At 44.3% G+C, this 25,670-nt stretch overlaps 1 protein-coding gene across 5 annotated transcripts in view; it reads left to right on the top strand.

The window, feature by feature from the left end:
• Ptprm (protein tyrosine phosphatase receptor type M) overlaps positions 1 to 25,670 on the top strand; it is a 698,333-nt gene that overhangs the window by 431,466 nt on the left and 241,197 nt on the right. For all 5 annotated transcript variants that reach the window (XM_087902425.1, XM_087902421.1, XM_087902423.1 and 2 more), the window contains exons 10-13: positions 2,496 to 2,697; positions 6,264 to 6,366; positions 21,588 to 21,861; positions 22,831 to 22,867. In XM_087902425.1, the coding sequence (XP_087758551.1) occupies positions 2,496 to 2,697; positions 6,264 to 6,366; positions 21,588 to 21,861; positions 22,831 to 22,867 (616 nt within the window). The remainder of the gene's footprint in view (positions 1 to 2,495; positions 2,698 to 6,263; positions 6,367 to 21,587; positions 21,862 to 22,830; positions 22,868 to 25,670) is intronic.

Genomic DNA, 25,670 nt, shown 5'->3' with positions numbered 1-25,670 from the left:
CCAACTGGCCTTGATAAACTCTCATTAGATCCGTCCCCTTGTATCAGTGGGTGATCGCATCCCTCGCAGTCCTTATTTCCTTTTTCATTTTCTTCCTCCTTCTGCTCCTCATTTGGACCTTGGGGGGCTCAGTCCGGTGCTCCAATGTGGGTCTCCGTCTGTATCGCCATCCATCGTCGGATGAAGGTTCTCTCTGATCTTGCCTTCTTTGCTCACATTCTCTTTCCTTCTGCTTCTCGTTTGGACCTAGGGAGTTAAGTCCAGTGTTCCAATGTGGGTCTCTGTCTCTATCTCCATCCATCACCCAGATGAAGGTTGTATGGTGATAAGCAAAATATTCATCAGTATGGTTATGGGCCTAGGCCATTTCAGGCACCCTCTCTTCTGTCCAGAGAACAATCTGGGGATCTCTCCTTGGACGTCCCGGAAAGAGGGAGTGCCTGTGCTTCATAGTTGGTGTTTTTAATTGATACATTTTTATCGTTCAGTGCCTCCGTTCTTCCACACCCAGTCCAGATTCTACCCTTTCTGAAGTCACTGCCTGGCCCATCTGCTAGCCACAGCATCATCAGTGTGTTAGTCAGTGTGTAAGTGCAGCCAGCAGGCGTACAGAGGTCACTCAGTCCTGTGCTAGGCCGGTGAGCATGAGCAGTACCCAGAAGGCCCTGTGAGTGTCCCTGGAGCTGTGCAGACATGTCACCTCACAGAGCAGAGTACAGCATCAGCTAGATAGACAGGTAACCGCAGATCTGAGGAAGAAGCAGAGTCTGAGCTATTTGGCATTTGCTGTGCTGACGTGCTGAAGTCCAGATAACAGAGCGGACAGGAAGGCGACTTGTCCTTTGTTCTGCACCCAACTCTACGATAACACTCATCCTAGCTGAGAGTGCAGTTATGTCCCATCCTACTTACCCTGCTGGACAGGGACAGCATCTGAGTTACCAAGGAGCACCCCCTGCCCAGAACATTCTGAGCACGTTCGGAACCACTCTACAAGTGTTACGAGTGTGAAGATGAATGAGCAGATGAATGTTGGGGAGCAGTCGCACGTGCCACATTCCACTCTGCTGGAGGGTTTGGGATGGAGAGCTAAGCTAGGAAGCGGCCATGGAGGAGGCTCCGCCACAGTCCTCCCTGGCTGCTGCAGATGCAGCTGGTTTCTTGCCTCCTCAACTGGCTCAGCCTCCGAAGAGCCATCCGTGAGAGGGTTAAACGGAACTGCCGGAGTCTGGTGACGCCAGCCACTGCAGTGATTAATATACATGGCAAACGTTCCCTTGGCAAAGCTCAGGTGATTCGATCTAAATATTCTTCCAAAGAGGTCTTCTTAATTATAATGACATGGTGTAAATATAAGAAAAAAAAAAGAATGTCAATTATCACTTCGTATAATAACAGTGAGCGCCAGCGTTCCTGCACATAAATTACAAGTAGGTTTACCTATTTAGCAGCTTGAAAAGTGCTCGGTTTTGCAATTTAAAACTTCTGAATATGCCACATTTAAAAATTATGTCATTACAACCAGTAGAAGTTAGTAATCACCACTAAAGTGTGTGCTCTTGAGTACCTGATGAACTATCACAGAAAGCTGTTTTTAAAATCACTTAAAAAGCAAAATTTAAAGGCACCTATGTTCCATTTATTTTCAAACATTCCAGCCTCATCCCAAGTGAGACCGTCTATTCCGTGGCAAGAATGGTGAAGATACCTCGGGTCACGCTCGCTGGGGGACAGCTGCTAGTCACTCGTAGCAATTTAAATCTCCATTTTATTTGATTAAAATGAAATGAAATTTCCAATTCCTAATGTCAATAGCCACATTTCACATTCTCAATGGCCCCATACAGCATGTGGCCAGTGTGTTGATTAATGGGAATAGAAAATTTCCACCATGACAGACAGTTCTGTTGGACAATATTGCTCTGAAAAATGTCAGTGACTCTGACCCATAATAGCTGTCCGTTTGCAGCACCAAGACTTACTGGCATGTGTCTCTGGTTTATTTCTGGAGCAGACATTGTCAGCCACATGGATGGAAATACTTCAATGTAGCCTTGTTTGCGGAATACAAGCACCCTATTCATGGCCAAATCAGATAATGGCCAAAGATTAGAGATGAGGCCTCTATTCTTGCCAGTGCCTATCAGTCTGAGCCAGTTGCCAACTTGGATTTTTTTTCCCTAAATTAGCTAGTAGAATACACTAAAATCAACCAATTTCCCTCCATCAGATCATGCTGAACCCATCTTTTACATTCTAACCTACTGGCTTTAAGTCCCTCCCACTAGACAGTAACAAACAACTAGAAAGTTTGGGCTGGGTTCTTCCGCATCTTCAGTGGACTTGAGGTCGGAAGCATCTAGCCTTCGAAGGGTTTCTCCCGACAAGTCTGTTGCCCCCCTCCCCCGCGCCACCCGTCAGAAGACATGTTGGATAGAGACGAGATCCACATCTGTCTCCTCTGGAGTCACCATCATGTTCTTTTTCCTTTGCAGATCACCTACAAAGCAGTCAGTTCCTTTGACCCAGAAATAGATTTATCCAACCAAAGTGGAAGAGTTTCCAAGCTAGGAAATGAAACCCATTTCCTGTTCTTTGGCCTGTATCCTGGAACCACATACTCCTTCACCATCAGAGCCAGCACAGCCAAGGGCTTCGGACCTCCAGCAACAAACCAGTTCACCACCAAAATATCAGGTATTGAATACCGACGACCTGATGCCTTTCATCAGGACTAGCGCTTCGTGCCTTTTCATTGCTCCTGTCAGGAGTGCAAAGATAAAATATAATGATGAATTTTATCATCACAACTGTGATAATAAAATAAAAACAGACTCAGAGGCTAAAATAAAATGCTGTGTGTATTTAGCACCTATGTGTATTTAGCCAGCAAAGTGCATGGCCAGCGTTTTGGCAATTTGCCTTGAAGGATTTGATTATAAAGCAGAAGGCTCTGGTGAGGCCCTCTAGCCCCCTGGGCAATCCTTGGTCACCAGACCAATAGTGCTGGAGAAACTCTGACATAAGCCATGAACTCAACAGGAAAGCTGTCTGTCCTTTGTTTTCCATCCTGTATTGGAGAGGACGTTCATGGCATCACACACTCAACAGCTCCGGCTTTTTGCAGACCCAATTATATCACCCCACAAAAGATATAATTTGAGGAATATTTCTGGCATGTTCATCCGTGTAGAACATGCCCGCATGCCTCAGATAGGAGGAAATGAAATTGCCATCTGGTATAGGATGTGTAACCACAATGAACAGAATTCCATGGACATTTTCTTTTTTCTTCCTCCCTTGGCTACAAGTGGCAAAATATTTTGGGGTTTTGCTTGAACTTTTTGTAGTGTGTTTTATTAGCCATTTTTCTGTCATTATACCAAAATACTGGAGGGAGGGAGAGAGGGAGGGAAGGAGAAAGAGAGATCGCAACTTGAAAGAGGAGAACTTTATCTTAGCTCACAGTTTGGAGGTCTCAGACCATGGTTGGTTGGTCTAATTGCTCTGGATCTGAGAAGATGCTATACATCTTGACAAGAAGCGTGTGACAACTGTCACCTCTTGGGGACTGAAAAGCATAGAGCATAAATGGAAGATGCTGGGACAAAATGTTCCCTTTGAAACCTCTCCCGCTGTGACTTAGCAGTCTGCAAAGGCTTACTGCTGCCTCATAATAGCCCATTCAGATTTTAACTTGTCAGTCAATCGGTCCTTTGCTAAGATTTGCAGGTTCCTGATCCACTCAGGACACACTAGTACCATACACTGCCAACCAAGCTTTCACATGTCAGCATTCTGGTGATATTTTTATGTTTAAGTCACAACAGCTATACAGAAGCAGGGGGACAGCAGACAAGTTAACCCGCTCCAAGGGCCAGCTCGGTGACATTCAGCATAGTTTCTCTATACTTATGATCCTTCATCCTTGGTTTTGTAAAAGGTTTCATTTGAAACAGAAGGAAATCAGTGTTCAAAACTAGCATATTTTAAATGTTCTAGTAGGCTTAAAGGGATTTTTCAAGATACTATAACTTAAAGGACATTTTATATGTCATGAGGTTTTTTATGTGTGCCCAAATTTGACTCGAAGGTTAATATACATCATTAGGCTATAGGCACGGCGCAGGGATGGAAAGTAAGTTTTCCTTGGGAGGTTAAAACATGGCATAAATCGATTCGTAGAACAGTTATTGGAATTGGAAAAGAAAGCCTGCATTCTTTTTGAAGTCACCTCGTGGTGACTCAAAGAGGACATCTTTGCCAATGTGTATTACTTCCAAATAAGTTTTCTTATTTTTCCCCAATAGAGGACACATTTCTGTATTATCATAAGGGAGAAGTTCCATCAGAAAAATAATTAAGCTTTCCCATATATTATATAAAAATTCCAATGAATATGAGTCTGGACACCTCAAGTTCATATAATTCTATCCCAAAGCAAAGAAACTTGACATTTCAGTTGCCCTATACAAGCTCATCAAAAGTAATGATTTGACTTTTATGATATTAAGACAATATTGCTATGCTTCGTTCCCAGCTACTTGGGAGGCCTTGGCAGGTTTGCTTAAGCCCAGGATTTCAGGGTCAGCCTCAGCAAACACAGCAAGACCACAGCTTGGGCAAGAGGTGGTGGGAAGGGAGTTAGATTTTATTTCCTGAGCCCTGTTTTCTATCTAAGAGAGAAAACTATGCTTGTACCCAGCATGCAATTGATTGTTGTGAAGTGAAGTTGATTCTTAATGGAATTAGAATTGATTTTGAATGCTTAGAAAAATTTTATAGATGTGACTGATAAATAACTCACAATTTTTACATAAAAGGCTTTTCCTGGGTAAAACAATTGAGACGTCTACTCACAGAAAGTGATCTTTAGGCACCTCTGCCTACATGTGGTTGGGACTGGCAGCTCTCCATTTGTCCTTCCATGCCAAAGGGAGTCTGCAAATCTGGGGGAGGGGTGGGTACTGAAATACACAGTTTCTAGGCTATGTGGAGACACCATTTCCATGAAAGAGAGAATGCCAGAGATGACTTGGGGGTTCACTGCTGAGAACTATTGATAGCTGGGGCAGGAAGAATCTTTCTTTTGATTTTTTTTAACCTGTGGTCATTAGTAGATTTCCTGTGCTCTGGTGATGGGCCCACACCCATATATGTATGGGCAACACTAACTGAACTTAGTAGGTTGTTTAAAAAAAGAAAAAGAAAGGAAGGAGGGAAGAAAGAAGGGAGGAAGGAAAAGAGGACTTGAAGTTGGGAAGGATTTGTGGGAGTTGGAGAGGGGTGTACAGAAATAGATTTGATTATGTTTCATTTTATAAAAGTCTAAAGTTCTCAAGAATAAAAAAAAATTTTAAAACATTTTCCTGTTTGGAAGAACTCGAGTTTGTAGATTGTTTGGAGATCTGTCTTCTTGAACTGCCATAATTAGTTACCTAAACTAAAGCTTCAGCGAGGATTAATGTCGCTCCTTTTCCTTTTCCATTTTTTTTTTTAAATTCAGAGTCTTACATAGTCCAGGCTGGCCTCAAATTCAGTATGTAGCCGGGGATTGCCATGCTTGCTGTTCACAGGCCTGTGTTATGTGCCCAGCTTTTATGTTGCTGGAGATTGAACTTGGTATTTTGTATATGATAGGTAAACATTCTACCCACTGAATTACACCCCAAGACTGAATGTACCTACACCCGGTACTGAAGAAAATGAAACCCAAGAGAAAGTCAGACCCACGCTGTTTGCGCTTCCTTCATTTCTCATGTGTCTCCCACTGCCCTGCTTTCCCCAAGAGTCCACTACACCAGGTCTCTCTGGCTCCCAGCATCCTCTTTAAATTCCTGGGTGGGTCTTTAGTACATGCAGAAACTTGACTTTAATGAGAGAAAGATGGCATTCGGGTGACTACTTCCAAACATCTACATGCCTTTAAGACACGCTGTTTCCATTACCGGGTACATATTCTAAGATGGTGTGTTGTCAGAGATATATTATAAGCAGGTAGGTGGAACAGAAATGGAAAAGTGATCTTCACTAACACCTCAACAGCCCCTTTTGCCCCTTACCGTCCTCAGCTCAGGATCAGAGGGGTTGCTTGATTTGAGCAAATGTCCCTGTTATTTTGTATCTGGAATGTATGGGTGTCAACCTTGGGTGTGGCGAATTGATAACTATTATTTGTTCTCTGTCCTTTGTCAAAGAAGGAAAAAGCTACTAAAGAGATAAACAAGAAATAATGTGTCTCCCATCTAATCCTTTATCCCTAGCACCGTCCATGCCAGCGTATGAATTTGAGACGCCTTTGAATCAGACTGACAGTACGGTGACAGTGATGTTGAAGCCTGCCCAAAGTAGAGGGGCACCTGTCAGGTAAGGGGCAGAGGGAGGCCCGTACCGGCTCCAAGAGAAGGAAGCTCCAGTCATGTTCGCTAATTTCTCCAGTGTTTTCTAGGGTTTTCCACGCCACCTCCTCATTAGCTCTCTTTAAAGGATGGAACTGAGAAGATGAAGGGGTCTCCATGGACGTGTATATAAATGCCGTGTCCTCTACTAAAAAAGAGTTGTTCTGTGGATGCTGGGGAAAAGCTCCAGTCTCCTGGCCAGGTGGCTTAATTCTCAAATGATAGCTGCCTCCTGTGGTTCAGGTACCCAGGGCCAGAGGACATCTCTTCCCGAGCTTTAAATGGGCCGGGTTTCTCAAGAATATTTTAAAATTGACCCAATTCTCAAATGCATATTTAATAGATGATTTTTTAAAAGGAAAGAAAATTGTTAGGAGAAAATCACGATGTCTTTGTTTGAAATTAAGATTATTACTAACATCTAGGTCCAATTACTCATTCCTTGATGATTTATATCAACGGAAAAGTAGAAAGCAGGAATATTACAGTAAATGAATTAAAAAGATATTTATTCTTCCTAGGAAGGTTACAAAAATAATTCCAGGAGTGGACTTATCCTAAGATTACATAGATAGTCTCTATAGATGAAATTTATTCTTGTTTCAGTGGGATTTGGCTATTTTGCCTCTGCTTATCTAAACAGACACCATTCCATTAACTTTGTATTCTGGCTAGCATTCCCCACGGAAGCATATCCATCCACAGCACAGGCTGTGTGCACTTTGTTTCTGGGCTCCTTTTGGAGAAGTTGGTCCAGTGAGCCTCTGAAAACCTGACTATATGTGATCATATTTCTACTTCCATGTTACTTGGCAAATAGTTGGGCTTTGTTCTGCTTGGCAACACACATAAACATAACATACACACACTGATATACGGACACATGCACACACACCCCCCCCACACACACACAGAGGTCAAGGTTCATGAAGGCAAAGGTCACAGAAGTAGTATTAGTTGATTAGAGTAGCGTTGTGGAAGTTTATATTCGAAACAGCTTGAGAATTGTGTCAAAACAATTGGTATTCTGTTCTGTTGAATCACATCTCATTGCCCCTCTTTGGGTCAAAGGAACAGTTAGCTAGAATAGTGAATACAGACACCTTTTCCTTATCTTCTGTGCTGTTGCCATGGTGGTGGTGGGGGTGGGGGTGACTTGACACTCTGTGGCCCCCTGGGCTGAGTTTCGCACACTGCAGAGGTCTAATAATTTAATAAGCCCAAAGCACATATTTCCCAGGTGCTGTCCAGGACACGTGTATTCTTACAGCCAGGGGTCAAACATTTTTCATTTCAAAACCCTGAATTTCCATCAAATGAAAATGTATGCTCTGACCACAGCCTCGGGAGCATCACCTCCTTTATGACCAAACTAACGATGTTTTCAGACACAGCAATACTGAGCACAGTTCTGTGTATTCTGAGAATTATCACAATCAGAGAGTCAGTGGGCAAGCTTTCTACTCTTATGTCTGTGAACATACACACACACACACATACACACACACACACACACATACACAATTGAATACTTATGAGAGTTCAATGCAAAGCTTATACCACAGACCTTGTGTTAACTTCATAAAACCCATCTCTCTTAAATAGAAGAAGATAGGAGTTTCCACAGTGGTCACAAAACCATCAAGTTCAAGAGTGCCCTGACCGCTGTGGAAACCCAAATCTTCTCTCCAAGTTAACTGGAAGGATGCGCTCTTCAAAGGAGCAGATTGTCTTGGCACACATATGAAAGGGGAAGTGATCACAGCCTCACCTGGCGAGACTTTAGTCCTCATCCTTTCCTAACACTAATGTCCCCTTTAGAGACTCCCTGTATAGAACAGCACGGTGGAATGATTATCCATTGAAAAGATAGAAGACCCGTATATCTACAAAGACGGCCTTGGGGGAACATTCCTACAGTTCCCTCGAAATGAATAGGGTTTGTTAAGCCCTCAATTTCCTTTAATGCTCGGAGAACTAAGAGCTCTGATTGAGAAATCATATGGACCTACGCTCTAACGCCATTGTGGAGATTAAAACACTGAGCACATCTGGAAATTTGCAAAATGCACATGAAATCATCAAACCACCATACAAAACTCGCCTCCCAAATGATAAAACAAAGGCTGGAATGAGGACAGGAAAGGGGTAAACATCTGTTTGCTTTCCTGGTTTCAACAGTATTGTGTTCAAAAGCGCCATCATCGTGTGAGCTCCTAAACGCATTCCTCCCATTGATTTGATTTCTCTTTGCTCCATTCATCGGTGTTGGAACTAATTTCTCCTTCGCTTGTGCACTTCCCTGGGTGAGTTTGTGGTATTGATTCCACTATCAACTCTTGGCTTGTTTAAGACAGATTCCTGAAATTGCACATAGCTCTCCATGTAAATGACTGTTGTCTTTTTATTGACCAACACATCAGCTCTGTCACATAAAATTATTTAAATCCAGAGATGGCTAAGAAGAACAAAAATCCCATCATTCCAGCCAGTAAACTAGCGCCAGGGATAGAATTTAAATGTCTATGTATGGATGTGGTTTTTCCCTCAACAGGACAGGGAAGGGCTTAATTTTCTTTTACATGGTTAGTGTTGTCTCGTTTCTGCCTTCTCTCCATCACTCATTCTGTATAGACATGATTCCATAGAGAAAATCCTTGGGATTTGACAGAAAGGAAGCAGCTAAATAAGGTTGAGTTGTATGTAAACGGTTACAATTGTCTTGTGTTGTCGAGAATGCTTTGTGCTGTGTGTGTGTGTGTGTGTGTGTGTGCGCGCGCGCATAAATGTGTGTACATACTTGGGTGCACGTGTGTGTAAATGTGCATGTGTTCATCTTAAGGGAAAGCAGAATGAATGAATGAAATTTCTGCCCTGGCAATGCTGAAGCATGCATGAGCAGCCCGTATATGGCGGTTCTATTGAACTTGTCCATATTGGGTTTCATGGTCTAAGCTGGTGAGAATGACTGACCAGGTCTCTTATTCAAGAGGGCATCAGATCTCACTCCAGATGGTTGTGAGCCACCATGTGGGTCCCAGAAATCAAACTCAGGGCCTTCGGAGGGGGCAGGTGGTTCTCTTCACCCCTGAGCCATCCCTCCAGCCCTAAGGGCAAGCAGGCAGTGGATCTATTTTCAGAAAACATGGCCCACTTGCTGAAAGTGGTTTGGCATTGGCACTCTGTGAAAATGGTTTCTCTGACTTCTTCTGCATGCCCCCATCTAGTCAGCAGACATTGGTGTCTGCTAAGGAGAGTCAGCACAAGCCTGCCTGTGAGCCCAGGTCATCTCAAGAGCAGAGACTCGAGGACGTGGCAAGTATCGGTGAAAGAAAAAGAGAGGCAGGCACCCGGCTTGAAGATGCTTCCTCTGCTAGGAATGGTGTTGTTGACATACAGATGACTTATGGCTGAGAACACGGAAATTGAGAAGTATGAACAGGATCTTTTTAAAGCAGTTTTATGGCAGGAATAGCCTTTCTGTTTGTCTCTCTACAACTCTGAGAGACCCTTTCAGTCCATCAATACTGTCTTTTTGGTGCACATCATGGGTTCTTCTGAGGACTGAATGAACTGGTGTGTTTTAACATGCTTCAGACCTGTCCCTAGTAATCTGTCCATACCAAATGCTACATGGCGTTTACGCTTGCTTTGCTTCTGCAGACCAATGATCCAGGCCACATAGACTGCCCTAGTCCTCTAGCCTTTCCCCTGTCTCTTTTTACTCAAACCTGAAATGATGAAAAATCAAATTTTACACAAACGTTGAACATCCGACAGTTGTATCCATCGGCAAGATTATAAATAAGATTTCTGCAGTTCTCATTTCTATGATGCACCTTAATATCTGATGGCATGTGGCTCTTTGCTTGGGACTTGATCTCATAAGGAACAGGAACCAATACCCCTGACTCCATCTGCACACAACAGCTCTCAGGCAAAGGCGGTCACCTCTCCTGGTTCTCCCGCAGCCACTACCTAGCTATGACAGTCATCTGCTCTGTCGCATAAACTCAGCTCCAAAGCAAAGGAAACTGCGGGCTGACCTCTGCAGGACAGTCAGCTCCACGCTGAGGCGCGCCTGGGAAGAGTGACTCAGGAGCAGGTGGTTTATTCTTGCTCTTTACCACAGTGAGTCACTTCCCAGCTTCCGTCAATCCCATCCCATTGGGACACCTCTTTCTATTTCTGTTGAAATTCATTCCCCACATTCTAGAGTTTTGTCTTTCCATCGAACTTGAGTTAAACTCTAGGTATGAGGAGCCAGTTTGATAGCAACTTGAAAATGTGATTTAGTTCTGATGGTTGACTCACATAGGTGTGCGTCTCCAATTGTGCGGTCTTACTGAGTCAGACTCAGTAAGTCTGAGTGCGCAGTCAGACTCATCTGTGGCCACAATCTCCTCCGCACGCATTCCGACTGCCCATGAGACACTTACAAAGTCAGTGTCCGCTGGAAGGGAGATGCCCTGTGGCTTGGAGCGATGCGTGCATTCATGTCACTGCTGTGAACTTTGCCGCTGGAGGTCAGACTAAACCCCATACCAAGGCTCCATCTCTGGCTGAGATGCCTTCCAGTCTGCTCATTGGAGTGCAGACACAAAGATCAAAAAGCCATTCTCTTCTTAAGCCTCTTTTCTGATGCCAGAATTCTCTTGTTTGAACAACATTCACGATAGCCGAATCTCCTCAGTGTGTGATCAGAAATGGATAAGTCCCTCACTGTCCACCGCCTTCCTCTGTGCTTTTTTAGGGAGTTTACTTATATTAAAGAGAACGCTCTGGATTCCTGTGTGCTGCCAGGGATCAAAGGTCTCTGATGCATTTTGGATGATCATGTCAGTCACTTTTTTGAAACTTCATTTTGGAAACAGTTTGTTCACCAAGAATCCTTTGTAATAAGCTTTAAAATGGCAGGGAAGAGATAGTAATAATAACAACAATAATCAATAATAACAATAATTAATAGCAACAATAATTAACAGTCATAACAACAGTACAGATGTGTTGCACCATTTATACAATGACATTTAAATTACCTTTGCCTCCCACTCTTATTTAATCATGCCTTTATACATAAAAATATGCCACAACCATTTCCCTTTTCAAAATTCCTTTTCTTCTACATAATCGTCCACATGGGGGGGTCTGTGTGTTAGCTCCAAGCTCCTGTCTCTTTGCCAGGGCCTCCCTCACACCACAGGTCACCAAAACACACAGCGTTTTGAGTTGGCCTTTACTGCTTGAATGGATATTGAACCGTATGCTGAATTGTGAGAAATTGTAGAGCCTGGGAGTTATTATGCAGGCAGGAGTGACTCCCAGTTTGCCTGCAGTACTTCAGAGAGAAGATGGGCGCCAGCCCAGAGCGCAGGCCTGATGGCAGGCCCTTTCCCTACCTTTTCCTAAGACCTCTCTCGATGTTCTTCAACTTGGGCAGCTTGAGTAGATTGCATCTCGGTTTCACCCTCCAGCATAGTTATGCCTCCAGCGGGCACTGATAAGAACTGAGTGGGGAAACAGTGGTCCCTCTGAGGGTTCCCCGATGTGAGAGCTTGTCTCTTAGGGCAAGCGTAGAGTAGGGCCCAGCCACCACTGGCCATCTGCTCAGCTGACACAGGCGACTCGCAAATGACTGGCGTGAATGGAGCATACATTTGCTACCCAAAGCTTTGGATTCTGTGTTTGCTGTTGGTTGTACTGGCTGGCTGACTTGGTTGTCAGTTTGTTGAGGCAATGTCTCACTGTGTTTCCTAGGCTATCCTCTAAATCCTGTGTCCATGAGATCCTCCTGCCTCGGTCTCTCTTGCGTAGCTAGAATTAGAGTTGTATGCCATCCTGTCCATTTATGTTCTGTTAATTCTATTTTCATCCGAATTTTGGAGACATGGACGATGTTTAAATAGCCCTTTGAGTGTTATCAACTAATACAATGACTAGTCACTAGATTCCGTCACACATCTTCAGTGTACTAGATTCTACTAGACGCTTTCGATATAAACACTGACAGCCCTGTGTGTCCTATGACTTTGTGCCCTATGCATACCCTTTTCAGATTCTTGTGTGATAGTTCATTCTGGTATCATCTGTCCCTTATGCCTCTAGACTGGTCTTCCCAAGGACAGACAGGCCATGCCATACTCTTCTTAGTAGTCTTTCCTGGTGCCTGGTATAAATGCATGGTGTATCCTGTGGAAAGTAAAGATGGGGGGAGCTTGAGTCTCCAGCATATTCATTGACATCACAGTTTGTCAAGTTTTGTTTTAGGAATAATGAAATGTCCAGGCTTGAAGGAAACTCCATGCCAGTGACTTAGTGTCAAGGCTGGCATTGGTTTCCTGAGGTTAGCAGCTCCAGTCTTTTCTCAGGGACACCCCCTCGGGTGCATCTCCTCCCCTGGTGGTCACTTCTAACTATAGCTCATCTGACATCAAACAGTAAAGCTTTGCAGGGTGTAAAGAATCTAAAATGAGTATGATATAAACATACAGGAACGAAGGTTCTGGGTGAGTGTCCCTTCTTTGAACCTTTTAGGACCAGAAAGGTTTCAGATTTCAAATTTGAGGACATGTAGAGCTAAGTATTTTGACTATTGGTTCAGCACCCCTGAAGTCCAAGATGCTGCAAAATTCAAAACTTTTTTTTTTGAATACTTTCAGCTTAAGGACACTCTCAGCTTCTCTTGGTATGTCTTCCATAGTATCGTTTCTGTCCCTGTACATGTCACTGGGTTATGTTCACTATGGCAGTGACCTTGAATTTTCATTTTTATCATCATGTTTTGTTGTGGAGTCATCGTGATTGAGTTGGATAAGCTTAGCCAGAGGAGGAAATGCGAAGGAAGAGGACTTTGTGGTTGGAAGCACCCGAAGTCCCTCCAGTTGTCCCATCGAGGGCTCCCTTACGCAGAACGTAGCACCCAGTGTGAAGATGAGTACCAGGTGGTCTTTACCAAGCCTCCCAGCCGGAGTCAGATTTGCTTTTGCTTTTTGTTATTATCTTCGTCTGAAACTTCCATGACTACAGGATTTATTTACCCTGCCCTTCGTTCACAATATGAGTCTGTAATTGAGTTCATCCTTTTCATGCAACCTTTTAGCTGTAATTAATATTTTATTAGAGCAGATCTTATCACAAACCCTCGGCGCAGCAGGGCATTGGACTGCTGTGTGAGCAAGCGTGGACAAGCGTGCGAGCGCACACACCGAGCACTGGTGACTTACTAATGCCAGGGAAACCCCTCGTCCTGAGTTATGGCTGAGAGATCATGAACTATGCATGTGGAGGCCTGAAAATCCCCCACAGCAAACTGGGGCCAGCCTTAAGATCCCAGCAGGACAAAGAGAAATTAGCATTGCTAACAGAGATTATGGACCCCCTAGGGCCTGTGTGCTTCTCACTGTCCACTGTCTGTATAAAACTACCTATCAGGCATCATTCTTCTTGCGTATTCTACTTGAAGAACCAAGGGATCCTAGTCACGATGACAGCAGGTTTAATTCTGATCCCCACCCCCCATTTCAAACTAGCGAAACACTTTTAAAACCCCTCACTACATTTTACCAGAGTGTTGGGAGCATTTCGTTCATTATTCAATTTAGGAGAAAGTGATATCTGAACAAAAAAAAAAAAAATGGGATGATTATAGTTTTTTGAAGTTGCAGGCAACAAACCTGAATCATGCATTATTTACTTATTATGCATGATGTGCTTGTTTTATGGATAATGAAAAATTAGACTTCAGAAAGCCATTGATAAAATCGCTCCTTTTTAAAAAGTTGTAGTGTGTGTGTGTGAGAGGGGGGGGGGATGAATGTGAATGTGAATGCCCACAGAAGTCAAAAAAGGGTTTTGGGTCTGCTGGAGCTGGAATTAGAGATGGTTGAGAGCCAACCCTGTGGGTGCTGGGAACTGAGCTTGGGTTCTCGGCAAGAGCATCACAAGCTCTTAGTATCTCCCCAGCCACTCCCTTACTTTACATACTCATAGATACTTTACATACTCATACATACTTTGGCTTTATGCGCCAAACTGCAAATGAAGGCAGAATCACTATTAGACACCCTAAGAACGGTATCAATAAGTCTCTGAAATGATCGGAAGTGTCTTTTTTAAGTAACTGGCAAAGGCCACATTGAAAGGGTCATGACTTCTCTCTGACCCCTGTCGTCGAGAGCCCTCCTTCTGTTGAACAGCTGGGTCACCCCTAAAGTGTCACATCAGGTCGCCCCCTAAAGTATCATATCAGGTCACCCCGTAAAGTGTCACATCAGGTCGCCCCCTAATGTGTCACGTCAGGTAGCCTCCTAATGTTTCACGCTACAAGAAATAGAATCAACGGATAAGAAACACAGACTTCCCAGCCAAGTGTTTAACTGTGGAATGAGTTGGGTCAAAATTTGTTGTCCAGTTCAAGGCTATGATGCGCTTCCTCTGAAAGGCCTCAGAGTTAGGGGACCGCTGAAAACAGTGCACCACATTTGAACCCTCAAGCTTAAGGAAGCAGATGAAAGATGTTCGGGTGTTCTTTCCTGGGCTCTGTTTCATGTGATATTCTATCTAAATGCAGATTTCTTCTCCCTGTGAAGGCCTTAGAGTTTTCTTACAGAAAAGCCTGGCATAAATTAAATTTTAAATTAAGTCTCTTTCCATTGGTAAGTTCTGAGGTGGTGATGTCACATCTCGGCAGGTTCCTTTTAGCTGCAGCTTACATGTTAATATTGCAAATACTGTCAGAGGCTTTTTCGTTACTTTGAGTTCCAGAATGCGTAGGGCTAAGGATGGTGTGACTTTAATAAACAAAAGGAAACTGAGTAATACATTAAAAGAATAATAGAATTTTAATTCAGCATGCTGAGCCTGGAAACTTCTGATCGGCTTTCCGGCCTTGAGAATTTGCTGTCTTTAATCTTTTTCAGACCACCCATTTGAATGGTGAGATTTTCAAAGCTACGTTCAAGATTATGATTAGTGATAGGAAGATTTTTATGAAATTCATAAGTAACTTGATGTTATTCATCCAAATAGAAAATACAACAGCATGGTCAAGGTACCATTGACCTGGGGACTAATGACATGTTAATTCCCATCAGGGCACTGCAGCATGCGGCAGTTTCGCGGCCAAGAGGACTTGGCTGTTTTTCATTAGCACATGGACTTTGATAAAGGGGAATAGAAAAGAGCTGTTTGACCTATGAGTGTTTAAATTATTAAAGAGCAAATAGATTTGAAGCCTAGCTGCTTGAAAATCTAATGTGTCTTGTGGACCAAGGATGAAAAGGCATTTGGGGTTTGAAATTGCTCCAGTCAACTTAATTCTTTCTTTAATATTTTTAGAGATGAGTAGATGGTAGCCATTTCGAGTGTGATGTATGTGGAGAAGGGTGTGTGATGTCAGTTAGCCAGCTGACTAAAGGGGAGGCCCATTAAATTGCTGTTTAATTGTCAGATGTTCTTCTAACCTCCTCTAAATTGTTGTCTGGAAAAAAAAAAGGAATTATCTTTCATTCATGCTGATGTAGGTGTGCATCACACAAAAGAAACTTGCTTCCATTAAGTAATGCTTCGTGAGAGAATAATAAATCGATTGCTTGAGCTAAAGTACAGCAGTGCCAGCACACAGGAGGCACTTGCACAGTAATTGCTGGATTCATAAGTGAGTGACGGCACACACACAGCGCACGCACTGATGACGTAGGAAAAGGCAGTGGTGGGAAGTAAGATGAGGAAACGATGCCCCAGGAGGCAGATGTAGAGCTGAGTGCCCTGGACTCTTCAGTTGTGGGTTATGCAAGAACTAGCCAGCCTGTCTGTGCACACAGCTTTTCTTCTCTTGGTTATATCCTATTCTCTTCACTTTTAGGTATTCAAAAAATGAATAAAAATAGGATTAATAGCAAAGTTAAGTAAAGCAGAGAATGCCTTCAAATATCAGTGATCCAGCTATCAGTCACAAATAATGTGCACTACACTCACTAGGAATCACTTCTGGGGTATAGTATATCTTCAGATATCCGTGATCTATCACACTTAACCTAGAAATTATGTCTGGGTTATATTAAGCTTTCAAAAATATTCACTTCTAAGACAAAAAAGTCAACATAAGTAGTGACCATCTTCATCCAGGATCTTCTAAGACTTGAAGGCAATGATCTGCGGACACCAGTGACTCCGACTCTTCACTGAAACATATTTTTGTGAATCTGGGGCTGAGTCAGAGCAGATAAAAATAGGTCATAAGCTCCAGGAAGAGGTGATGGAGATCCTCTTTTATGAGACACACTTTTGGCCTGCATGTTAGGCAGAACAACATCCAAGTGTCAGACCTGACCCAGGCTAAGGAAAGGGTACAGACAGGTTGTGCCAGGTGAAGTTGGGATCAGGTTTTAGAGACAGGCAAAGTCAGAGCATTCTGCTTGCTTTTCACAAGTAGGCTTTGCAGAATCAAAAGGAACCCCCGAGATGGCTCAATGGGTAGAGTCACTTACCATGCAAGCTGGGAAACCCGAATTAGATGCCTAGAGTCCATGTGAACGTGGAAGCAAAGAACTGACTGCACAGAATTGTTTTTAGACCCAAACACATGCACACACCCCATGGCCAGTGTGTTTGCACACACACTCATCATCACCATCATACAATAGCCTATAGTTCAACCTCATCCTCATAGAGAATTTGAGGCCATCCTGAGACACACAAGACCTCGTCTCAATAAAAGGGAAAATTCCGCGGATTACTCAGATGGGAAACAGCCTCCATACTTACTGCCACACGTAATGGCCTGAGTTTGATGCCACATGGTAGAACTGGCCCTCACAAGTGTCCTGCTGCCCTCCGCACATGCCCTGTGGCACAAATGCCCAAAAGATAAATAATTTTTATAAGAAGGGATTTCATGTGAGAAAGATGAGAAGGCAGCAGCCTGGTATTGAAGTCCAGACAAAGTCCAGGGGAGTGCCTCCCTGTGGGGCATTTGTGGTAAGATCCAGATGCAGGAGAGGATCAAAGTTTAAAAAAAAAAAAAAGCAATGCCACTGATAAATCCCTTGATGTGGTAAAAAGAGAAAGAATCCCCATACAGTCCTCCAGGTACTGCATTTTCGAAAGTAGAAGCCAGCTGGTATAGTGACCATGTCTGTAGGAACAAGGGGAAGTCCTGCATTAGGCTGCTGGTTCACATGCGCCCCTCCGGTAGGACGAGTGAGCAATGACAGCAAGCGTCCCTTGGCCCGTAGCTGATGATGAGAGCCAGCTGTAGAGTCACCTTGCTGCCATTGGGGTAAACTGGCATGTGGCCTCTGAGCCTGCTACACATTGATAAGACAGGAAAGCTTGGACGGCAGGTCGTCCATCAGACATCAGGTGACCTGATGTCAGCAACTTTTTCTTCACCTGTGTCTTTGCGGTTCCACTTCAGCTTTTATAGAATGCTTCCAGAAGTGGCTTTTACATGGAGACCTTGGCTACCGTGTCATGTGACAAGTGAACCGGAAAGACTGACTCTAAAGGAAGGCGGTGGGAGAATCCATTCTGTTGAGTGGAGAGACCCTTTGTGGAGCGATTCACTATTATGGCTTGCCCATTTTATGAAAGCAGTTGTTGTGTGTTGATAAAATGTTTAGAGGTATGTTATAATCGTTAGAAATCCACTTACCCTTCTGTTCTCATAGGAAGGCATGAGAATCCCTCAGGTTAAAGTCTCAGCTACTAGGAGTGGTAGAATTAAGTCTAGCCAAGTTTGCTTTCTCAGTCCCCAAGCAGTTCAAGGAAATGGTGAAACTTTCTCAATGTTGTTTAACACACTGGGTTAACTCTCTTCCACAACTGCCATCTGCCACATTAGGTACTTCACTTTGACCTTGACCCTTCACTCTGGCTACTGTGTTGCTTGATGGGCAGTTTAGTAATGCAAGTGATTGACTTATCTGAAATGTGTGTGTGTGTGTGTGTGTGTCTGTGTGTGTGTGTGTGTCTGTGTGTGTGTGTCTGTGTGTGTGTGTGTGTCTGTGTGTGTCTGTGTGTGTGTGTGTCTGTGTGTGTGTGTCTGTGTGTGTGTGTGTCTGTGTGTGTGTATCTGTGTGTGTGTGTGTCTGTGTCTGTGTGTGTGTGTCTGTGTGTGTGTGTCTGTGTGTGTGTGTGTGTGTGTGTGTCTGTGTCTGTGTGTGTGTCTGTGTGTGTGTGTCTGTGTGTGTCTGTGTGTGTGTGTGTCTGTGTGTGTGTGTATCTGTGTGTGTGTGTGTCTGTGTGTGTGTATGTGTGTGTGTGTGTGTATGTATGTTCCGAGTCCTTCAGTGGTCTCCTGAAACTGTCGCTAGTTACTACACCCTGAGTGGGTTATGCTTTTCCCTGTAAACACAGTTAAAATAAAATTTCATTTACCAAGTCGACTAGTAAGAAAATAGAGTAAATAAACACTTTAGTATTAAAAATGTTGCTGTCCATCTTTCCTGCACTGACTGGTTTTGTGCGTCAGCTTGACACAAGCTAGAGTCATCGGAGGAAGGAACCTCAGTTGAGGATTTTCCTCAGTGAGATCCAGCTAGCTGCAAGGCATTTTCTCATTTAATGATCAATAGGGGAGGGCCCAGCTCATGGTGGGTGGTGCCATTCCTGGGCTGCTGGTCCTGGGTCCTATCAGAAGATGGACTGAGCAAGTCATGGGAATCAAGCCAGTACATAGCACACCCCATACACACCTGCCATGCCGCTGCATCAGCTCCTGCTGCCAGTATCCTGCCCTATTTGAGTTCCTGTTGTGACTTTCTTCAGTGATGAACAGCAATGCTGAAGTGTAAGCCAAACAAACCCTTTCCTCCCCAACTTGCCTTTTGGTCATGGTGTTTCATCGCAACAACAAAGACCCTAAGACATCTCTTCTCTTTTGAGAATAAAGACTAATAATGCATGGGGATTACAGTTGGGCGAAGGACGCTAAGCCCCTGAAAGCAAACCATAGCAAGCAGATATGCCCACTCCATTTGATACGGATCAGATCATTGAAAGATTTAGAAGCTGTAAGCAATTGCGTTGTGCTGCACTGTTGGGTCTTCAAAGAGTGGGCTGGGAAGCTCCTTCTCGGAATCTGTCAGGACTCTGAATTTCTGAAGGCCCAACCACGTGGCTCTTTGAGGTCTCTCACACAGTGTGCCCCATGACATTTCCTGTTGGCTAGAACAGCTGTATGTGTCCTGTCAGCACCAGATTCAAGTTCGTTGAGCCTACTACCTGACAGTTGACTTCCCAAGGGAAACGGGTGAGAAATACACCTACCGTATTCCTTCTGCCATATTCTCTTGGATGTATGTGTTGTTAGCAGGGCGACCCTCCCGACCAAAGAAGTGTCGATAAGTCAACATCCACATAAGGTTTTAAATCGGTGTGTGCAAATGTTTATAGGTGAAAAAAGTCAAGGAGAAAGAGGAAAATTACAGGATGCCTTCCAGCTTTCCACTCTGTGTCCTGGTTTTGACATGAGGCCTGATAACTACTTCATTTAATATTGCTTGTATCATTCAGACAGTCTTCCAGAATTGGTAGTGCCTTGTTCCTAACAAGACCCAGTGGAAAGTCTTTCATGTGAGCAAGCGCTGACTCCCACCCCTTCTCCTTTTATCTATTTTACATCACTGGTAAGAATCTGCTTCATCATCACGCTGTAACCTGGAGACTACCAGACTCCACAGCATCACTCGGATGCCCTAAAATAATTGATTTTTAGTTAGAGAGAATGGCAGGCTGATGGCAGCATGTGTTTTATGACTGTAACAGAGTGTGTTAAGTGGTTGTGTTCCCAGAGGTAGACAGATTGGCTGACTGCAGATTCAGAGGCCATGCAGACCAGACGAAACCAGTAGAGGCTGCCCCTGGGAAAGTTGGGTGACATGCACCCTCCCCATGATTCCCTCGACAGTCACGATAACATTGTTCTGAACACCTCATGGGTTAGCTCATTACTTGAAGGAATCACTATTTCTTTCTAATAGTATAAGAAAAAGATATGTCTCTTTGCCTGGAAGGTTTTCATCTAATCTTGATTTGGTTTCTGAAAGCTCTCCCTCCCTCCTACCCCTCCCCTCCCTTCCCCTTGTCTCTTTCTCTCTCTCTCTTCCTCTCCCTCCTTCTCTGTCTTTGTCCCTCTCTCTCTCATTTTTCCTCATGAAGAGATATTTTTCCCCTATAAAACAGCTTCATGTGTCCATCATTCTGGGGACTTCAAACACCTTAATTTTTCAAAACTCCACTATTTCCAGGCCTTCCCGTTCTCCTGCAGTTTGGAGGCTTTTCGGGGGGGTGCCCTGGTGCAAGGGGTCAGAGACTCTCATTCGCATCTGCCCTGCACGTGATTCAGATGGTGTTGCTTATGACTTCTCTTAGAAGTCACTTTAATTGCGCAGCCTCAGCTTTGGGAGTTCTGGTCCCTTGTTGGCTTCTATCGACTTTTCTTTTCACCAAGGGTACAGGGTGTGAGAACAGATGGGAAGGAAGAACATCACCAGACTTGATCACATCACCTTATGTTTTGTGACTTGTTAAAACTTCATGTGTGTTTCATACAGTCTAATTCAGGGGAATACTATGTTGCTTTTCCCTTTGCAAACCTCATGTCATTTCATTTATCAGGTAAGCTGAATTAGTTCAGTGCAAACAAATCTTCAGTTCCACATGAGAAAATGACAGCGGAGACTGTCCAGTGAATTTTTAAGATTTTTAGTTTTGTTACTCTCAATAAGTGTGTGATTTGGGCGGTGCAGGGAGGGGTGTGTAGAGTTTGTAAAGTCCTTGCGGCATATGCACTAAGACCTGTATCCAGTGATGAGCTACCCTGTAAAACGCTCAGTGGTGATGAGCACTTGTAATAGTCGTGTTGGGGAGAGAGGAATAACTGTTCAGCCACAGGTCCCAGTGAGAGGCAAAAACACTAGGTAGAAAAATCGTGAGGAATGACAAGCAAGGTTGCTCTCTGGCCTCCAGATGCATGCACGCACACCCACACACATTAGCTCATTCATTGTGGTTTTTTGCATGAGGAATGGCTCAGGAAGAGCATTGAGCATGAGCCACTGTGTCCAAGCCACCAGGTCCACTGTGCCCTTTGTCCCCAGTGTGTCCAACTTCCTGGCGATTGAAGACAGAGTGGAACAGGCCAGTGACCGTGAACTCTCACGGCTGCTTCTCTTCTGCTTTTTCTAGTGTCTACCAAATAGTTGTGGAGGAGGAGCGTCCTCGGAGGGCCAAGAAGACAACAGAGATCTTGAAGTGCTACCCCGTGCCGATTCACTTCCAGAACGCCTCCCTCCTGAACTCACAGTACTACTTCGCCGCCGAGTTTCCCGCAGACAGCCTCCAGGCCGCGCAGCCCTTCACCATCGGTGACAACAGGACGTACAACGGCTACTGGAACACCCCCCTCCTCCCCCACAAAAGCTACAGAATTTACTACCAAGCCGCTAGTAGAGCCAATGGGGTAAGTGTGGGAGATGTCTGTGGATTAGGCTCTTTCTTGATGGCGTCCATGTACGCAGGGGTTAAATGAGACCACAGTGAAACCAAAATCCAGCCATGGTTTTGCGTGCTTCGGTTGGAAACGTTTTTATATTTTTAAAACGTCATTTTTATCAAGGGAAACTTAGGGAAAGACCTGCGCGTGTGTGGTTTTCGTTGGTGGTTTAGGAAAGCGTCTTGTCAACACGATCATGACTGTTTTCTAGTTCTCGCCTCACCGAAAGTTGGCTAGTCATTCTGCTTAGCTGACTAGTTTGCCCGGCGATGGTGTAGCTACAACACACACATTCAGCGCATTTAAAATTTTGTGAGGTCCAGAGCATCTGTCTCTGAAGCATATTCTGGCCCTTTGCCTCAGCCCCAAGACGGCGTGCATCCTGCAGCTGACTAAATCAGACGGCTTGCTTTCCTCTGAGAGAAAAGAGCCCTAGAAAGATGGAATGGAAGTAAAGAAAAAAGCAAAAAGCTATTATTGAGTCAATCCTGAAATTGCCTGTTTTTCCTGCTCGGACCAACCTAGGGCGCGGAGGAGACCGCACAACTGACATGAAAGGAAGCGCTGTTAGCTTCTGCCTCACCCACTCCGCTTCACAGCTTAGCTCAGGTCCACATGTCATGGCCACTGACGTTAGCAGTGTGAGGCAGGAGCGTCTGGGGTGCAGCTTCCTCCCCAGTGACGGTTACACGGGGGCAGGGACAGGGCTAGAGGAGTCACGGGCCGCCAGGACGGAGATTGAGAGCATCACCTCTCTCTTTGTGGCCCAGAAATGTCTGTTCCCTCAATCCTGGTGGCAGAAAGTATATCTGGGCCTGCCTCATGGGCGTGTCTCACTGAGAAAAGGCCACACTGGAAACAGTGAGCTCTAGAACTACGTTCCCCTCAATCTAAATACAATCTGGATAATAATTTCTCCCTCTTCATTTGATACAGGAAACCAAAATTGACTGTGTCCGAGTGGCCACAAAAGGTAGGTTAAAACTCTGAGATAGTCTCCTTGTTTGTGTGATCCTGAAATTGGTTTTATGCTGTGTTTGAAAACATCCGAAAATATATTAGGAACTTTGCTGAAATAAGTTTATGTGTGTATATCGAGTGTGTACATACATGCATGTATGTAGGCATTAGGATCCTATGGTAGCTGATACTGCCTCATGGAGATACGTTTCAAAATCAGCCACACTGCTAGAGCCCCAGCAGTCTTCAATGGCTATCTTTATAAAAGTTATTTTAAGAATATTAATCATTTTCTATGATATCAGTATTCATGTTTTAAACTTAAGCATATAATAACTGCTAGACATATATGCAGTGAATCTTCACATGTAAAAGAGTAAAATACTGCATACATACACACCCGGTTTTTAGATGAGTCATCACCCCAATGCCCAGACTAGATCCAGACACCTGGGCTCAGGTGACCCTCCCAAGTAACTGGAGCTTCGGGCACAGGCTGTGCCTTCCACTGTTAGTGATGTCCTGGAATGTTTGTTGTGCAGCCTGGGCTGTTTTCACTGATGAACTCAGGCTCCAGGGGACATGACAGTGGCTCTTCTGTTTCTTGGGCCTGGTTTAAGTGTGAGCAGTGATCATGGCTAGGAATCCTCACCACCGCACATTCCTCGCAGTTAGCCCCCCGAAGAAGGCACAGACCTGTGAGCTGGCACTCGGGTAGCAGTGGCTCAGCAGCCTCAGGGTTCAGCCGTCATGCACAGGAGCGTCTGGGGAAGCACTCCGAGGCATACGAGCACTCTACTCACATGAAGTCTTAACGCATTAACACTGGCCGTGAAACACACTCTCCAGACCACCAGAGAAACCAGGAGGGCCATAAAGAGGCTTTGATGATTTCATTAGACACGAAGAGAAGAGGATAGCATTGGGTCTATGACTTGAGATTTAATCAGGGTCACAATGGATGAGTTCTTTGACTGAAAGTACCATAATATTTTAGGAGACAGTTCTAATGTGCCGAGATGGCCCTGAAAAATTCCCTACTCCTCATACCTTCTATTTTATGAACACTCATATCCTTTCCAATGTAGAGTTAGCGAAGGCTTCCTGGTTGCATGTCCTGTGAGAAGCCCTAGGTGACATGCTCAGTTCCTTGGTATTTTATTTATTCACAGGGGTTTGTGGTGTCTATTCCAATTTGTTTATAGGGAGTTTCAGAGACTTTTTTATGCCTTACCTGACTGACACTCTAATATATAAGTAGAAAATTAAATTATGGTTTTCAGTATATTCTATCACCTGCCATATGCTATAGTTATCACAGTATCACAAAGCCCTTGAACCAGGCACCCACCATACTCTCAGGTCTAAGTGCACACAGCCCCTGAACTAGAGGAGTCCTCTGGAGAACTATATTATTACATGCCACTTAGCCTTACGGTCTGGAAAAATACCTCCATCTCAGGTGGCAGTCGGTTGGGCCTCATGTGTCCTGTCACAGCCGCACATTTCACAAGCCCCTGGAATATGCCTTCTCACCTTTTCATCTCCGTTGTCTCAAGTAAGGGACGGGGCAACCACTTCTCTAGTATTTACAGTGCAGAATGTGTGCGGGCTCGGCGGTGAGCTGACTAACCGGGCTTCTAGAGCCCCCACACGCCTGTCGCTGCTAGTGTTGCACGCCCCGCAGAGAAGTGATGGATGGTCCTTTGAGAAATGGAATCATCTGACCTTCTCTTTATCAGAAACGTGTCACTGACCAATCTAATGTGAACGCTTTAAAATTTCTGTCACCCTGTTCATCTCCATCATTAAACAATTACATAAACAGTATCCTAGTAAATATGGAAACCTGGCAAGTTTGCTATTTTCACGGTAGATTGAATTGGATGGTGGTTTGGATCATCTTCTCCCATTGGCTAGATCTCATCGATATCCTAATTCGTTTTTTCAACTCACGAAAGGGCGATTAGGCAGTCAGATGGCCTGATTGGCTAAATACCCCCCTCAGATTTTCTGAGTCGTTTGCAAACATTTACATAGCACCAAACCCTATCCAAATAATGTCTTTGGGGGGAGGGGAAACCCAGTTTAATATTCCCTGTCTAACATAGTCACTGCTGTCTCCTAAAAACACAGTCCAGTATACACGTCAGGAAACAGGCTCCCTCCAGGCACATGGATTGGTTGTATGCTACTTCAGGGCCTGCATGCATGGCTTCAGCGCCTCCCTTTCAGGACACAAACTGATGAGCCAGCCCTTTGACAAGGAGAAACATTTCCCTTCTTTACACTAAAACATCCCTTTGTAGCTCAGGGTTCCATCTAAACTGTTAGGTCAGAACAGAAGAATGGGTTGATCTGATAACTTCAGGGTCACGGAATAAAGAGGTTTGAAATTTAAGAGGTCTCACCCTGCAAGTGTACTTCGCTACACTGACGGTGTGGTGGCATGGCTGAGCCTCAGGTACATATTGCCTCCCTCAGGGAGCTTGTGAGTGTACGGGATTCACGCTCCCAGGAAACCATTGCTGACAAGTCTCTCCACAGAGGAGGCCCGGGGGTGGATTTGTTTTCCTGAAGAGCTAGTTTGTAATTTCAAGAAAGAGGGTGTCGCTTAGGACTAGATTTCATACTATTTATAAATTTAATGTTATGATTATTTTTATCATGTTCTAAAAATGTATTTTGACATCCATCATCTCGAATATAAAGACCTATAAAAATCAGACACAGGGGAAACAAAGCTAAGGTGTGTTGCCCCCGACGCCTCTCTTAGGATGGGTTGCCCATATTTTTATGCCTCTTCCTTTAATTTG

This window comes from Myodes glareolus, chromosome 27 (genome assembly GCF_982192425.1).
Source record: "Myodes glareolus chromosome 27, mMyoGla1.1, whole genome shotgun sequence".
NCBI classification, from domain to species: Eukaryota; Metazoa; Chordata; class Mammalia; order Rodentia; family Cricetidae; genus Myodes; species Myodes glareolus.
This window is presented reverse-complemented; position numbering and strand designations above follow the sequence as displayed.